This window comes from Lynx rufus, unplaced genomic scaffold (assembly GCF_022079265.1).
Source record: "Lynx rufus isolate CCGP_SWC_20201006 ecotype Redwood Valley unplaced genomic scaffold, mLynRuf1.p SCAF_2, whole genome shotgun sequence".
Lineage (NCBI taxonomy): Eukaryota > Metazoa > Chordata > Mammalia > Carnivora > Felidae > Lynx > Lynx rufus.
The window spans coordinates 119,279,675-119,296,403 of record NW_025814834.1 but is presented as its reverse complement, the minus strand read 5'-3'; the positions used below and the strand labels follow the sequence as shown (position 1 = coordinate 119,296,403).

The following is a 16,729-nucleotide window of genomic DNA, read 5'->3' as shown; positions in this document are numbered from 1 at the left end:
AATTAAAAAAAAAATAAAACAACAATGAGATACCACTACACACTTATTAGAATATCTAAAATCCAGGGCAGCTGGGTGGCTCAGTTGGTTAAGCATCCGACTTCAGCTCAGGTCATGATCTCACAGTCTGTGAGATTGGGCTCTGTCGAGCTCTGTGCTGACAGCTCAGAGCCTGGAGCCTGTTTTGGATTCTGTGTCTCCCTCTCTCTCTGCCCCTCCCCTGTTCTGTCTCTCTCTGTCTCAAAAATAAATAAAAACATTAAAAAAAATTTTTTAAAAACCAGCTCGAGAAGCTCTGATAAGTTCTGAGAACTGAAAGCCAGAGGAAAATAAGGGTCAGTGAAGACTAGAACTTTCCACGATGAGCTGGAACCACCAACCTTTCCACTGCCAGCCATACCCGCTCATTATACTCCTGAGACCGGGTATTACAAAATCTCAGCGTTGCCATGGGTGAGAACTTGCTCCCCATCCCCTCCATCCTCTGCCAAAAACACACTCAAAGCCAGCTGGTGCTGGAGACGCTGAGTCTTAATATCGGGCGTTATTTGGGCACTGACACTAGCAAGTGGCCACTAGATGCCGCATGCCAGGCCCTGGGTCCTCCCAGCCTGCCCCTTGCCTCCCCCACAAGAGGACCCGCTCCACGTGACGACCACAGCTTCTTGGGCCAAAGTCATCCATTTGCCATTCTTCGCTGCACGCCACCCGTCGCGCTCACCGCGAGTCCCTCGGCCTGGACCCGGACTGTGGAAGGACAAGCCGGCCTGTGTCGCACAACGCGCTGCCGCCTCTCAGTGCCTCCGCACCAGACCTCCATCGGGCAGGACCTGGGATCTGCCCACCATGCAGCCCCTTGCGCACTGCAGGGTCTGGTACCTAGTAGGCGCCCAATAAATGCTCGGTGAAGGATATATTCTGCGTCAGGGTGCTGGGAGGGACCAAAAATGTCACTGTGGACTATTAGGTTTTAGTCCTAAAAGGGACCCCAGAATGGGAGGATGTGAAAGACTTTAAAAGTGATTGTTGTTTAAAACTTTTACACTGGTAGCTGAATCCTGCAAATGTCCTGATAGTGGAAATGTCTAGAAGGCACCACCTGTAATCGCACTGAGCCCTCCATCCGGGACCTTGCGGCGGCCTCGAGTCTGCGCGGACACCTGCGGGTTGGAAGGAGGGGTGAACCCCAAAAGTTGAAGAAGAGGAAGGTGAAGGTGGGATGACCAAGTGAGGGGAGGGAGAGACAGGGAGAGAGAGGGAGAGAAAGAGAGAGGGAGAGAGAGGGGGAGAGAGAGAGAGAGAGAGAGAGAGAGAGATGCAAATACAGCCACCGAGGAATGAGCCAGGGGAAAATGCCGTCACCTACTTACACCTGACCACACCACCGCAGGTCGTGGGTGGCGAACCTTGCTCATGGGGTGGTGTACAGGGTCCCTGGCAGCTTCCGTTTGAATCCGATTCATAATAGAGAGAGGACCCTGTCCTCGAATGAAGCCGGCAACGCCGTCTGATTTGACTCTTTGGACCCTGGAGCTCTCCCTGGGGCGAGGCTGCGCTGGGCGCACCACACACAGAAGATAAAGTGTTGCGCGGCGCTGGGACTCGGCCCGAAGCCCTCGTGCGGGCACTCGGCAGCAGCTCCACGACGGAGGCCAAGAGTGGCCGGCTCTGCGGCTACCGACCCCTCCAGGAGAATAGGCGGGGACGGTTGCTTGGTAAGGGCTCGGTTCGAGTGGACCTTCTACGTCTAACTGAGAAGCTTGGATTCGTTTTCTTCCGACAAGATACTGCAGCATCCTAGGTGATGCCAACCCCAGGTCCCCCTGAAGAGACCACAAGGAGGTGCCGTGTTCCTTTCACTTAAAACGGGTGGCAAAGAGGGTGCCTGGGTGGCTCAGTCGGTTAAGCGTCCGGCTTCGGCTGGGGCCATGATCTCACAGCTCCATGGGTTCGAGCCCCGTGTCGGGCTGTGCTTCGGATTCTGTCTCCCTCTGCCTGCCCCTCCCTCGTGCTCTGTCTCTCAAAAATAAATAGACATTGATGGGAAAAGAAAAAAAAAACTTTTTTAACGGCTGGCAAAGGACGAGGTCGCCCGGAGGTCTCCATTCCCTGGACATGGGAGGTCAGAGGTAGCCTTGCTTATTTTGGGTCGCCCCCGGCAGCGAGTCGCCTTCGATCAGCCCGTCCTGCCCAGGCCCTGGAGGACCGGCTGCGGACCCTCACCATTCCGCTGGGACCACCTCACTCCGCCTCCCCAGCACAGACCCCCATAAAGTCCTGACCAGAGAGAACTGCCTTCCTCATCGTCCTCTCAGGCCGGGCAGCCCATTCCTACGTTGGCCTGGGCCAGGGTGGTTTGGGGAAGGGGGGAGCGAAGAGAAGGAAACGGAGCAGTGGCCAAGGAGGAAGGAAAGGAGACTGAGAGAGCTGGAGAAAGGAGAACTGAGAGAGCTGGTGAGGAAAGACAGCGAGAAAAACGGGAAGGAAATAGGATCCGGAGTGGAAGGGGAGGTGTTGGAACCCCAGGACGCCCCACGTCGGGTTCGAGGAGCACCGGGGTTCCCGGGGCAGTGGGAAGAAGACAACGGACAAAGCAAAAGAAGGGAACACTTTTTTCTGACGGGAAACTGGTAATCCAGGCAGAGCAGGTGCACTCGGGGGAGGCCCCCAAAGCCCATCCGTCTCGCTGATTCCACCCGCTTCCCCGCCCCCCTCCCCCCCCCCCCCCCACACACACACCAAGGGACCCGATCTCGGTCCCCTACACGCCAGCCGACAGAGCGGCCGCAGAACGTGGCCCGGGGCGACCCCTGGCGGGCGGGGGAGCAGAGCTCGGACCCTCGAGGCGAGCAGAGCCCGGTAGGAGGCGCGGCCGGGAACGCCGGTCGGAGGAAGGGCCTCCGCACACCTCGGAGAGGCAGCCGGTCGCGTCCCCGGCGGTTCCATGGTGTAATGGTGAGCACTCTGGACTCTGAATCCAGCGATCCGAGTTCAAGTCTCGGTGGAACCTGTCCCTTTGGGCCGAGCCGCGGCCACCTTTTACTCTCCGCTCCAAGGCCCCGCGAGGAGGAGCACGAGCCTTCCCGCTCCCGCTGCCCTCGGGCCGGGGAGGGAAACTCCGGGGACCACGCGCGCCGCTCCCGCTCCCGCCGCCGCGTCCCCCGCGCTCCGCCGCCGCCTCCCCCGCGCTCCGCCGCCGCCTCCCCCGCGCTCCGCCGCCGCCTCCGGACTCGGGGACCAGCGAGCCCGGTTCCCAGAGCGGCGCGCCCGGCACAAGCGGTGCAACCACGGCGAGGAGACCCGGCCAGCGCCGCCCCTCGTCGGGCTCACCCTCGGGCCTCGGGGTGAAAGCCACCGGCCGCGGCCACTGAATCCTGCACCGCGACGCACGTCGCGCGGCGCGTCCCGTACTGGCACCGATCGGCCTGCACCCGTAGAGGGCAACTTACCTGCGAGACGGCGGGTCTTACCTCAGCCGGGCGGTGGTGACACTGAAGTTTCGGGTCGTGGGTTCTAGCAGAAGGTCGGGTGCCATTTCATTTCAGTTTCCGCGGCTCCTTTCCTACCAGCTACCAGAAGAGTCCAGAGTCTCTGCTGAGGCCAGTGGGGGTCGCAGTTGTCCTGAAATACGTGCTTCAGTCCGTGGCCCTCGTGCGGAAAACCCTCAACTCTGTCCAAAAGGGAGATTCTGGCCGGGGATTCTTGGTCCCTGACCCGCCGCCTCCCACGGGGCTCCTGCGCGGGACAAAAGTGACAGGAGCCGGACCAGCTCCGAGTTCTGCCCCTCCGTCCTGCTGCGACTCTGCTCCACGGACTGAAGGCGCCTTAGGATGATACCGGATGGAAACACGCTCGTTCTCCTCTACTCGGTAGAAAAAATCTGGGATTTCTGAAGGACGTCATAGTTAGTGAAAGTGTAAGCCGCCAGATCTCTCTTAGTTTTGGGGATTCCACCGGTTTACAAAGGACTGTAAAATGCTACTGTTTTTCAAGGGCTCGCTTTGAGGGTCTGAAAGGCAAGGGGGTGAGGGCCCGAGGGCGGGTGGGGAGAAACGGGAAAGCGTAGACGAGAAAAGTAAGGAGGTAGGAAACAGAAGGGGCGCCCTCCGAGGGCGAGTTCACGCACTGGTTCGGTTGCCCCTTCCGGCTCCCTCTACAGTGCTCCCACGTGGGGGGGAGAGACTTTCGGCTCTACCTGGAAAACCCGAACCTGCTTGGCTGGCGTTTGTCCTTGCAGTTTCTTTTCATTAATTGTGGGGGTCAGAGTAGGAGGGTAAATAGACCTGCAAGTTATTGGGAACCAAATCAGGACCTTGTTGGATTCCTTGGCATTAACTGGCAAGTAGACTTTCCCTCCCTTTTCTCGCCTTGCAAGACGACTGCTGGCAATAGCGGGCCTAGAGAGGGTCATGGCACCCAAGACCATGAAGATTGCCAGGGAACAGTCCTTGCTGGACATGTGGTGGCTGAGCAGACTGTGCCCTTCCAGAACAGGGAGTCTGAGGGCCTGGCCAGGAGACTAGGCAAGGGGACCAGAGTCACGGTTACTCAATGGGCTTTCTCCATAGGATCGCAGACATTCCTTTTAGATCCCCTCCTCCTTTACTAGAGCGATTCTTTTAATGGAACTGCATTTACAGATAGATTTTAGTACCCTTATCTGACCAACCATAGCCTCACTCCCTACCAAGATCTGAGCTCCAGACTTTTCTTCAAGGAGAAGATGCCCTTCCCTTTCTTTTCCCACCTGAACTGTTCTAACTCAAGCTGAGTGACCAGGACAGCCCCTCACCAGTCTCCTTGGGTTAGGACGGGCAGATGCTCCTCAGCTCCCCGCCCCTCGGCAGCCCCACATAGGTGTGTGTGACTTCAGTCCATACAGCATACCCAAGGCTTACATCTCTCAAAACTCCTTCCCCTCACCCTGGATCTGTATTCTGCTACATATACCCATTGCAGAGTGATACAGTTTTCTTCTTGTCTTTGCTGTTGCCTACCCAGCACCCCAGCATTTTTCTTCTTTTGTTCTTGGAATTATTGCTCTTTCTTTGGGTAACGTCTTCCTGGTACTGTTCATGAGGGTCCTCTGCCTTCGTTTGCTCCAGGAGAGGGCATTGACCCAAGCTGAGCCAATCAGACCTAGATCCTGTACTTCCCTGGAATATGAAAAGGGGGGGCGGGGAGGGTGCTTGACCAAAGAGCAAATAAACTTCAGCTTAATCCACTAAAAAAAGAGTCCTTGAGGTCCCTGAGTGGCTCAGTCCCATTAAGTTTGGGACCCTTGGTTTCAGCTCAGGTCATGATCTCTTGGTTGGTGAGTTCCAGCCTCATGTTGGGCTCTGCCCTGACAGTGCAGAACCTAGTTGAGATTCTCTCTCTCTCCCTCTCTCTCTGCCCCTCCCCTGTTTGTGCTCTCTCTCTCTCTCTCTCTCTCTCAAAATAAGTAAGTAAACATGGAAAAGGTTGAAAGAAAAAGAGCCCCTGAAGACACTGGTCTTTTGTTCCTGCTATTTGTATCCTACGTGGCTCAACTGAATATAGAGTTTACACAGTTTAAATAATATAATAATTGACCTATCAAATTATGATACAAATATATTGGAGGATAAGGCCAGGGGAGGTGTGTTGGGTGTGTGGGTGTTGATGGAGGAGTATGTGAAAGAGAGATAACGTCTACAATTTAAAAGTCAAAGAGTAGTAAAGGAGGATTGCTGTTTTTCTAAATAAACTTATGAGTATATATAACTTTGATAAAGCTATGTCCCAAACACAAAATAATTCTTTTGCCACATATGTACATGTATGTAAATTTAAAGTTTATTGTTTGTACCCTGAATATAAGTGTATATATAGTCATATTAATAGCTCTTTTCATGGAAGTATTCTGGGTTTGGTGTCATGCACAGAACGCCTTCCCACTCGAGGTCTATAAAAATGTTAGCAAAAATAGGTTCAAAAGAAATGGTAGGTAAGTACTATCCAATTTTGGCAAAACAGTGGAGAAAAGAATGTTCTCATAAAACATGGGGAATATGACCGACTACATTTTCTCTTCAGGGTAACTAGGCAGGAATTAGCAAAATTAGAAATGTGCAAATATTTTGATCTGGCAGTTCCATTTCTGGAACTCTGTAGAGAGGAAAACAAGTGATGACATATTTGTGTAACGCTGTTTCCTGCAGTAGCATTTTTTTTTTACATTTATTTATTTTTTGAGAGACAGAGCACAAGTTAGGGGGGTGGCAAAGAAGGAGTCATAGAATCCAAAGCAGGTTCCAGGCTCCGAGCTGTCAGCACAGAGACTGACGCCGGGCTCCAACTCACAAACCATGAGATCACGACCTGAGCGAAGTCGGACACTTAACCTACTGAGCCACCCAGATGCCCCTCCCTGCAGTAGTATTTGTGATAATAAGTGTTAGAACCAATTGCATGACCATCAGTTAGAGACTGTTTGAGTAATGACTCATTTACATCAAGAAGGATATTAACTAAAATGAACAGTGTGGGTAACAAAAACACTGATGGCAATGGCACTAGTAAGAGCTAATCTGTACTGAAACATTTGCTACGTGAGAGTAACTGGCTACCTGCTTTCCCTACACATCTAAACTTTGGACCACCCAAGTACTCCATTTGGCTCATTTTACATGTAAAAATGGAGGCACAGAAAAGTCAAGTAACTTTTTTGCACAAGTTAGGTTTCCCATCCAGATCATGCGCCTCAGGTTCTCTTGTTCTTCATTTGAGGGATTTATAATATTCCAAATATGCTAAGCTGTAAAAACCAGCCTCAGAAAAGTAGGGAAGATGGATTGCCGGTGTAGATTAGGTATGCTCTGGAGCCCCAAAACTTTGCTCCCAAAGGGGCACTCTTTGCTTGTGGTGCGTGAGGACCAGGGCCATAAATTCAACATCCTGAGTAGAAAGAGGAAAGGCAATGTCGCCAGAAACACAAGCGTCCCTGGGTGGGCTCGAACCACCAACCTTTCGGTTAACAGCCGAACGCACTAACCGATTGCGCCACAGAGACACCCGGTGGAGGCGGCTGTGGGTTGTTGTAAGTCAATTGTATTATATACATAATAGTCTGACGCTCGTGGTCAGACTCTTAGGATTTCCAATCATCAGATAAATGAATAGATATAATGCACATGATATCTCTAGTTAACCCTGTTGTATGGTATACTTGAAAGTTCTTATTAAATAGTTAAGAGTTCTTATCAAAAGGAAAAAATACATTTAAAAAATTTTGTATCTGTATGAGATGATAGATGTTCACCAAATTTCACAATATATGGAAGTCAGGTCATTATGCTGTACACCTTAAACTTCTACAGAACTGTATCTCATTTCAATCTCAATAAAACCGGGGAGGGGGGCGCCTGGGTGGCTCAGTTGGTTGAGCGGCCAACTTCAGCTAGGGTCATGATCTCGTGGTTTGTGAGTTCAAGCCCAGCATGGGGCTCTGTGCTGACCTCGCAGCCCGGAACCTGCTTCGGATTCGCGTCTCCTCTCCCCACCCCACTTGTGCTCTGTCAAAAATAAATAAATGTAAGGGGCGCCTGGGTGGCGCAGTCGGTTAAGCGTCCGACTTCAGCCAGGTCACGATCTCGCGGTCCGTGAGTTCGAGCCCCGCGTCGGGCCCTGGGCTGATGGCTCAGAGCCTGGAGCCTGTTTCCGATTCTGTGTCTCCCTCTCTCTCTGCCCCTCCCCCGTTCATGCTCTGTCTCTGTCTGTCCCAAAAATAAATAAATGTTAAAAAAATAAATAAATAAATGTAAAAAAGGGTTTTTATTTTTAAATATTCAAGCCCCGCATGGGGCTCTGTGCTGACCTCGGAGCCTGGAACCTGCTTCGGATTCGCGTCTCCTCTCCCTGCCCCACTTGTGCTCTGTCAAAAATAAATAAATGTTGGGGCGCCTGGGTGGCTCAGTCGGTTAAGCGTCCGACTTCAGCCAGGTCACGATCTCGCGGTCCGTGAGTTCGAGCCCCGCGTCAGGCTCTGGGCTGATGGCTCGGAGCCTGGAGCCTGCTTCCGATTCTGTGTCTCCCTCTCTCTCTGCCCCTCCCCCGTTCATGCTCTGTCTCTCTCTGTCTCAAACATAAATAAACATTAAAAAAAAATAAATAAATGTAAAAAAGGATGGTTTTTTTAAAATAAAAAACTGGGGGGGGGGGAGGAGTATATTATACATAATCACCTCATTGTACAAACTTACAGAGAAGTGTTCTTTATCCCCGAGCTAGGGCACAGAAGCCTGAGGGCGCAGGCACATTGAGGCCTGGAGTCGTGTGACCAGTTAAATGTGGGTATACTGACATGGAGCTCCGAATGAGTGCAGAACTCCGACGGTCGAACAACAGGCCCCCAGGTGACAACCGCAGCCTCTCGGTCTGACGTCATCCATTTTCCAGTTCTTTGCTCCACTTCATCTGTCCACGAATCGCCCCGGATCCTGACCGGCGGGCGCGCTCGCGAAGCACCAGAATCGGCGGTGCCTCCACCGCGCTGCGCACCCCCTGCCCCCCCGGGATGCCCCTGATGTAGACTCCATGGGGCAGGGACCTTGGGTTTGCTCACGGTGCAGTCCCTCGCTTACAACATTGCCTGGCACTTAGTAGGAGCCCAATAAATGCTCGGTGAAGGAGTCCATTCCGCCGCAGGGGCCTGGAGGGGACACGAAAGGCACCAAGAATTTCACCTTGCACTGTCAGTTTTAGTTTTGGAGAATACCCCGAATGGGAAGACGTGAAAGGCGGCCATTCTTTAAAATCTTTATACTCGAAGCTGTTTTAGAACCAGGTCAAGGTCCCGATCGTGGAAACGTCTAGAGGACACAACCTAGAATGTCACTGAGTTCCCCACCCTGGAAGGTGCGGCGGCCTCAGCCTAGGGGACGCCGGTGGGCGCAGGGAGAAAGGTGAACGAGGAAAGCTGAAGAGAAGAAAGCGGGTGGCAGTCTGGAGAGCAAGGAAGAAAGGGCAAAGGGAGGACAGGAGTGAAAAGAAAGCTGAGAGGCACCAACACTAGCGGCTGAAAGAAAAACCAGTTAGAAAACGTTGCGGCTATTGAGGTCAATTAATAGCCCTCAACCACAGCACACCCAGTCGGTGGCGTGCGGTGATGGTTAGTGGTTAGTTCTCCACGATGCGACCCTAGTAACCTTGGCTTGAATCCGAGTTGTGATGTTGTCTAACTCGCTATTTTCCTCTTTAAACAAACCCCCGGTAAAGCCGGAGATATGGTGCGATTTCCCGCTTTGAAACTGGTGACCGTCGGCAGTTAGATCGGGCTCTCGAGGTCCCCCGTGGCGGTGCTCCCAGCCTGAGCCCTCCACCCGCCTAACCTGGGGTAAGGCCGCAGGTCGCCGCGAGCCAAAGTCTGCAGCGCCCGCATTCCGCACCCCTTATCCCGGCTCCCGCCCTCGCCCCCCAAGGGGCAAGGCAAAGACTGCAAAAGGGCCTGACGGGCTGTGAGAAAGGAAAAAGCGTGCATCTGGAACCACTAACTTTAATTTATGCGTCAGACTCTGAAGAAAAGCATCCAGCATGGTTGGGAAACGAATTCTTAGGAGAAGTTTAGGCAACCGACCTACTATTAAGTAGAAGACATCCCAGCTTTTCATCATCTAGTTTGTTCAGTCCGTAATGTATGGCTTCTGCTGTCTCAATTATCATACAGTGAAACTGACTTTTTCTTTTGGTACAAATTCTCCATAATTAGAATACATAAGTTTCATCTCACCAAAAATCTTAGTGCTATCTTGTTACAGTGTTACAGTCACATCTCCCCCGCAAACATAAGCCCTTGGGATCACTGATCTGTTCATCACTATAGTTCTGTCTTTTTGAGAATGTCCTAAGAATGGAAGTATATAGTATGTAGCCGTTTGAGACTGGCTTCTTTTACTCAGCACAGTGACTTAGGGATTTCTTTAAGTTGTTGTATACATCAAGAATTCCTTTTTATCGTTGGGTATTCCATCCAGTGGGTGAACCACTGTTTTGTCTATCAATTAATCCCTTGAAAGATATTCGATGATTGTACTTTCAGCTCTTACAAATAAAGCCTATGAGAATTCCTGTACAGGTTTTTCTGTGAACATAAATTTTCATTTCTTCAAGGCAGATTGCTGGGATTGTGTTTACTAGATTATATAGTACTTATATGCTTAACTTTATGAGAAACTGCCAAATCTTTTCCAGGGTAGCTGTGCCATTTTGTATTCTCACAAGCAGCGTATGAAAATTCTGCTTACTTCTTATCTTAGACACTTGGTACTGTCATTCTAGCAGGTGTATATTGGTATCTCATTATGTTTTAATTTGCATTTCCCTAATGTCTAATGATGTTCATGTGCTTATATCCTCTAGGGAAGTGTCTGTTCCTATCTTTTGCCTTTTTGTTGTTGTTGTTGTTGTTATTGTTGTTGTTTCCTTGTTAATTTTAAGATTTTTTTTAATATATGAAATTTATTGTCAAATTGGTTTCCATACAACACCCAGTGCTCATCCCAAAAGGTGCCCTCCTCAATACCCATCACCCACCCTCCCCTCCCTCCCACCCCCCATCAACCCTCAGTTTGTTCTCAGTTTTTAACAGTCTCTTATGCTTTGGCTCTCTCCCACTCTAACCTCTTTTTTTTTTTTCCTTCCCCAAGATTTCTTTATACATCTTGTCACCAACCTTTTTGTCATCTTTGTGATTTGTTGATTTTTATTCTCTCAATCTGTAACTGTCCATTCTCTCAGCTATTTTTTTAAACAAACATTATAATTTCAATGAAATACAATTTATTGATTTTTTTTTCTTTTACTGGATAGAATTTTTGGTGACATATCTAAGAACACTGCCTAACCCCAGGTCATGAAGACTTCCTTCTATAAATTTTCGAGTTTTACATTTTACATTTAGTCTGTGCTCCATTGTGAGTTAGTTCTTGTATAAACTGTAGTGTAGGTGGAAGTTTCATTCATCTAGATGTCCAATTATTCCAACACAATTTGTTGAAAAGAAAAAAGTCTTCATCAAATTGCTTTTACACCTTCATCAACAATCAATTGGACATATTTCTGTAGTCCTATTTCTGGACTCTCCATTCTATTTAATTGGTCTGTTTGTCTATGCCTTTGCTTATTCACAATATATCCCTAACTGTAGCTTTATAGTAAGTCTTAAAGTTGGGTAGTGTTATTCCTATACCTTTATGCTACTTTTACAAAAGTATTTTTAGTTCTTTTAAGGTCTCTCTCTCTCTCTCGGCCATTCCAGGCCACCAAAATGAGAATCTGTTTATATCTACAAAAAACTTTAAAACTACAAAGACTCTGGATAGAATGAAAACACAACGGCCTTCTTTTCCTACGGTGTCTTCTTGGAGTAGATCCAGGCAGGAAGAAGGGGGAGCCCCGTGGGAGGCGGCGGGTCAGGGACCAAGAATCCCCGGCCAGAATCTCCCTTTTGGGCAGAGTTGAGGGTTTTCCGCACGAGGGCCACGGACTGAAGCACATATTTCAGGACAACTGCGACCCCCACTGGCCTCAGCAGAGACTCTGGACTCTTCTGGTAGCTGGTAGGAAAGGAGCCGCGGAAACTGAAATGAAATGGCACCCGACCTTCTGCTAGAACCCACGACCCGAAACTTCAGTGTCACCACCGCCCGGCTGAGGTAAGACCCGCCGTCTCGCACGTAAGTTGCCCTCTACGGGTGCAGGCCGATCGGTGCCAGTACGGGACGCGCCGCGCGACGTGCGTCGCGGTGCAGGATTCAGTGGCCGCGGCCGGTGGCTTTCACCCCGAGGCCCGAGGGTGAGCCCGACGAGGGGCGGCGCTGGCCGGGTCTCCTCGCCGTGGTTGCACCGCTTGTGCCGGGCGCGCCGCTCTGGGAACCGGGCTCGCTGGTCCCCGAGTCCGGAGGCGGCGGCGGAGCGCGGGGGAGGCGGCGGCGGAGCGCGGGGGACGCGGCGGCGGGAGCGGGAGCGGCGCGCGTGGTCCCCGGAGTTTCCCTCCCCGGCCCGAGGGCAGCGGGAGCGGGAAGGCTCGTGCTCCTCCTCGCGGCGCCTTGGAGCGGAGAGTAAAAGGTGGCCGCGGCTCGGCCCAAAGGGACAGGTTCCACCGAGACTTGAACTCGGATCGCTGGATTCAGAGTCCAGAGTGCTCACCATTACACCATGGAACCGCCGGGGACGCGACCGGCTGCCTCTCCGAGGTGTGCGGAGGCCCTTCCTCCGACCGGCGTTCCCGGCCGCGCCTCCTACCGGGCTCTGCTCGCCTCGAGGGTCCGAGCTCTGCTCCCCCGCCCGCCAGGGGTCGCCCCGGGCCACGTTCTGCGGCCGCTCTGTCGGCTGGCGTGTAGGGGACCGAGATCGGGGGTCCCTTGGGGGGGGGGGCGGGGAAGCGGGTGGAATCAGCGAGACGGATGGGCTTTGGGGGCCTCCCCCGAGTGCACCTGCTCTGCCTGGATTACCAGTTTCCCGCCAGAAAAAAGTGTTCCCTTCTTTTGCTTTGTCCGTTGTCTTCTTCCCACTGCCCCGGGAACCCCGGTGCTCCTCGAACCGGACGTGGGGCGTCCTGGGGCTCCAACCCCTGATTCTGTTCCTGATCCCCTCTCCTCCCCGCGTTCCTCGCTGTCTTCTCAGCTTTCCCTCTTGCTTCACCTCCTTCTCTACCACCCCCTCACTTTCCCCACTCCCGCCCCGGCACACAGAGCCGGCTATCGGAACACTGGGAAGGGTTGCCACGGTCTGACAGGAAGCAGAGGGTACGTTTTCCATGGACGCCAGAAGCTCGACTGCTTCTCGGCTCAGGACACTTTAGCGTCTTTGCCGGACACCCCGAGCAGTGGAGCGTCCCCAGCCAGCGCTCTAGGTCTGGGCAGCGTGGGCCTTCAGCCGGCTCGAGACCATCCCGGGGCTGGGGCGACTCCAAAGCAAAGAACCTGGGTCCGGCGCAGCTCACGGCTGGCTGATCAAATCCCGCCAAGATGAACCTGGAGCACGGGTTCTCTATGGCGCGGGCGGGGGAAAGCCATGGGTCGTCGTATCGCCCCCGTGTGGCCACAGAGCTTCACGCCGGGCCGGAAGCTGCCGGGGCCAGAGATGCCAGAAAATTCACAGAACGAGGCTACTCAGGACCTCGAAAATAAAAAGTCCGACAAACCACCGACTAAAATAGATGTATAGAGAAGAAAACAGGTATGTTTCTCTCTCCTGGCTACAAGCGGGTTAAAAAAAAAAAACACTTAGATAGTGTTTAGGACCGGATAGTCCCCCCAGTTGGAACCCGGGGATCATTGCCAGGCAGAAGACTGAATCATAGAACCCCCAGCCTTCCGCAGCCAGCCCTCCACTTTTTAAATTTCCTGTGGCCCAGAGACTCGGCCAAAGCCCTCCTGCCACCATCTTTGCGCGACCTAACATCTGAGAACCCGGACATTTATCACCCTTGAGCGAGGGAGGGGAGGGTGGACGCTTTGTGTGAGAAAAGAGAAAAAAGGTTTCACCCCTTAGACTGAATGAAGTATGCTAGTCAGATTCAGTGGGGGAATTATAAATGAGCCAGAACTGTAGTGTGTATCCTGTTACCAGTAGTTATTCTTGGGGAAATTAGTGTGGAGGAGACGAATTGAATTTTTCCCCTATGCATTCTTTTATCATGTCACTTAAAGATAATATATCAATGTGTTGCTTAGGTTTAGAAAAGAAAGGATGAAAATAAGAAAAAATGAAAGAAAGACGCCTCAGATGCCCATGCAGAGGCAGTGTAATTGGGGAGGGAGAAATGAGAGCCTCTTTGGGGAGAGAACTCTGGCCCAGAGTTGTTAGAGATCCCAGGGGATAAAGCTGGAGCCTCCCCCAAGCCAGTTGGGGCAGAGGGCCTTGGACTGAGCAGCATTATCCTATAGGCGTGTTGTTTGGGGTTTATCCCCACCCTCTTACTTTCCTCTAAATGGTTCGCAAAACCACCTTCCCCCCCTAAGGCTTGTCTGTGTTTCTAAATATAATTTTCCAGGAATGTAAACTCCTTGTCTGATTTGAGGTTGGGAGAATCAAAGGACAAAGTGAGCCTGGAATATTTTGTGCTCAAAGATTAGTCGAGACAAGTCAAAAGAAGCCAGCTTGAGGAGCTCCCCTGTCAAATTGAAGACCGTCACAAATTTAGAACAGCAAAGGGAATAATGACTATAATGGATTATAACATATTGAATAAGAAAGGAATCCATACAATATGCATGCAGTAATCACAGAGTATAATCCGTGTAGAATACTTGAAAGATGGAGGAGGGAAGGCTGTACTTTATAGAATAGCAGCTAGTAAATGTGAAAGGAATAATGAGGTTGTTTCCATTAGAGAGTCCAGGCTTATGAGAAATGTTTAACTTTTTTATCTTTTGGGGAGGATCAAAGCTAAATAGGATGACCCTGTTCTTTTGTGTTTACCTCGGGTTTTAGATGTGTTTATATTCTTGACTGAGGAGCATGGTGTAAGTTTTTATTCATAATGGTAAAAAGGCAAAATGTCAGTTGTACCTCACTTCCTCCCTGTAGACAAATTTTCCACCGTAAGTCATGGTTTCATTCTCCTGAGTGCTTAGAAATTTTCTGATTCCATACAATTGTTTTACATTTTTATCTTATTTGACAAGTTTTGTTTGCCTAGCTGTGAAAAAAAAATGTTAACTAATGCTCAGAAACATTCTTATTAATATATAGTAATATATAGTTAATATAACAAGATACTAGTTGTAAGTAAGCCTGGGAGTTAACTTCTTTCTGGAAGCTTTATAAAACCTCCGGGGTTGTAATTTATTTTTAGGGGTACACAAAGTCTTTTATTTTCTTAGCTTTAAGGAGATAAGGATTAATAATTATCCAAACCACGCCCACCAAGATTTACCTGCTACACCTAAAACTGTATGGTCCTCTTTCCCAGAGAGCCCCCTATTTGTCAGGGTTGCTGGCCTGTAGGAAGGGACGCCTTTCAGTATGTGTAAGTCTGGGATTCCATAAGCTATCCACCAGGTAAGAGGCCATTTTCCTGAGAGGACTTCATAGGCATCATTTCTATAGGTGAAGCATGGCTCTTATTCTGTAGAGTGGGGCTGCACACCAAATTTAACAAGATTTGTGGTAAGATCAAGGTTACAATATTATATATTTAATTATGTTCTGGTAGGAAGAGTAAAGATTCTAATTGAATATTTATAAGTAACTACAAGATCATGAAAGTAAAGGAACTTAATAAAGGCACTTCCCAGTATGTTTAACCCTTGTTACCTTATGCTGAGTAGTTTTATAGGCCATTCAATCTGTATTATTTTATGTAGAATCATTCTTAAACTTTTTTGGTGATGAATTCATTTATAATCTGTAGTGAGATTTCCACAGAATGTTTTTTCACTAATGCAAAGATTTAGTTGATGCAAAATGCATTTAAACAATGTTTCATTCCAGTTTGTATACATAGACTCTGTTAAATTGAGGAGGCAGGGTATAATAAAAAGAAAAGGGGTTTTCTCATGTGGACACTAAAAAGAGAATATTAACCGCGATTTGACGGTTGTTTCGGTCCATTTGTGTTTTGTTGATTTGGGGGTACATAATCTACTTCTGCAAAGTCATCTGCTTCTGGGTAAGAGTCCTGAAAATCCTTGCAGGAATCTTACTACAAGTTGCATTCACTTGTACAGCCTGACAAATGTCCACCTGAGACACTGTGTTAACTTACACTGGGAAGTTGTACCCATGAGTCTGTTTCCTGTACTATTAATAGTTAAGAATACTAGATACAGTCTATTACTGAGGCTCTTGATGTTTCTTTCAGAAGCCTCAATTTCTAATTCATAGTTTGTAGAAAGGCATTGTGTAAGGAAAAGCAGAATCACCGTATAGGATAAGAGTAAAAGGCTCTGGATAATTCTCCATCATAACCAACAATCTCAGCATGGCCAAGAAATACACATAAAACAAATGGATGTGATCAGTGATTACCCTGAAACTTGTACCAGTTAAGCCATTATGTGTACGTCATCCTTGCTAACATAGGGAGTTTGAAAGCATTCATCCTTGGGGTCATACAGATAAAATGGCATTAAATCATTCATTCATTCCTTCTCTCTCTCACTCTCCCCCTCCCTTTTACCACCCCCCCACACAACTGCCTCATTCACAGAGCATTAGGCAGTTAGTAAGTTATAGGCCAATAAACTCAACTAATTAGTTGTGAAATCTAATGTGCACTAGCTTTTGAAACCTTAAGAATGAGTGATCCACAATGTTTCCAACATGTCTTCCACTGGTTAAGGAGAGTAGAGTTGACCTTTGAACTGCATGGATCTATGTATGTGTAATTTTTTCTGATACATGCAGTAAAGTACTATAAATGTATTTTCTCTTCCTTATGAGTTACTTAATACCATTTTATTTTCTCTAGCTTATTTTATTGTAAGAATATAGTATATAATACATTTAACATACAAAATATGTGTTGACTATTGATGTTACTGGTACGGCTTTCTTGCCAATAGTCGGCTTTTAGAGGTTAAGTTTTGGGGAGTCAAAGGTTATACACAGATTTTTGACTGTGTGTGTGTGTGGAGTCAGTGTTCCTAACCCCCTAGTTGTTCAAGGATCAGCTGTATTTGATTTCCTCCTTATTTCAGCCTTCAAACTAATAAACTCTGTTATTTGACTAGCTGACCAATGAACATATTTCAAGTCGTCTTTT

General features: G+C 49.3%; 1 protein-coding gene and 3 non-coding genes across 4 annotated transcripts in view; 1 reads left to right on the top strand and 3 right to left on the bottom strand.

Moving 5' to 3' along the window:
- Positions 1-398, bottom strand: part of LOC124514262 (myomegalin-like) — a 59,400-nt gene extending 59,002 nt beyond the window's left edge. The window contains exon 1 of the mRNA XM_047082292.1: positions 381-398. Coding sequence (XP_046938248.1) covers positions 381-398 — 18 coding nt within the window. The remainder of the gene's footprint in view (positions 1-380) is intronic.
- Positions 399-2,938: 2,540 nt separating this feature from the next.
- TRNAQ-CUG (transfer RNA glutamine (anticodon CUG)) lies at positions 2,939-3,010 on the top strand. The gene has a single exon. It is a non-coding gene; the product is annotated as a tRNA-Gln (tRNA).
- A 3,949-nt stretch (positions 3,011-6,959) lies between these two features.
- Positions 6,960-7,033, bottom strand: TRNAN-GUU (transfer RNA asparagine (anticodon GUU)). The gene has a single exon. It is a non-coding gene; the product is annotated as a tRNA-Asn (tRNA).
- Positions 7,034-12,110: 5,077 nt separating this feature from the next.
- Positions 12,111-12,182, bottom strand: TRNAQ-CUG (transfer RNA glutamine (anticodon CUG)). Its single transcript has one exon. It is a non-coding gene; the product is annotated as a tRNA-Gln (tRNA).
- Between the last annotated feature and the right edge of the window lie 4,547 nt (positions 12,183-16,729).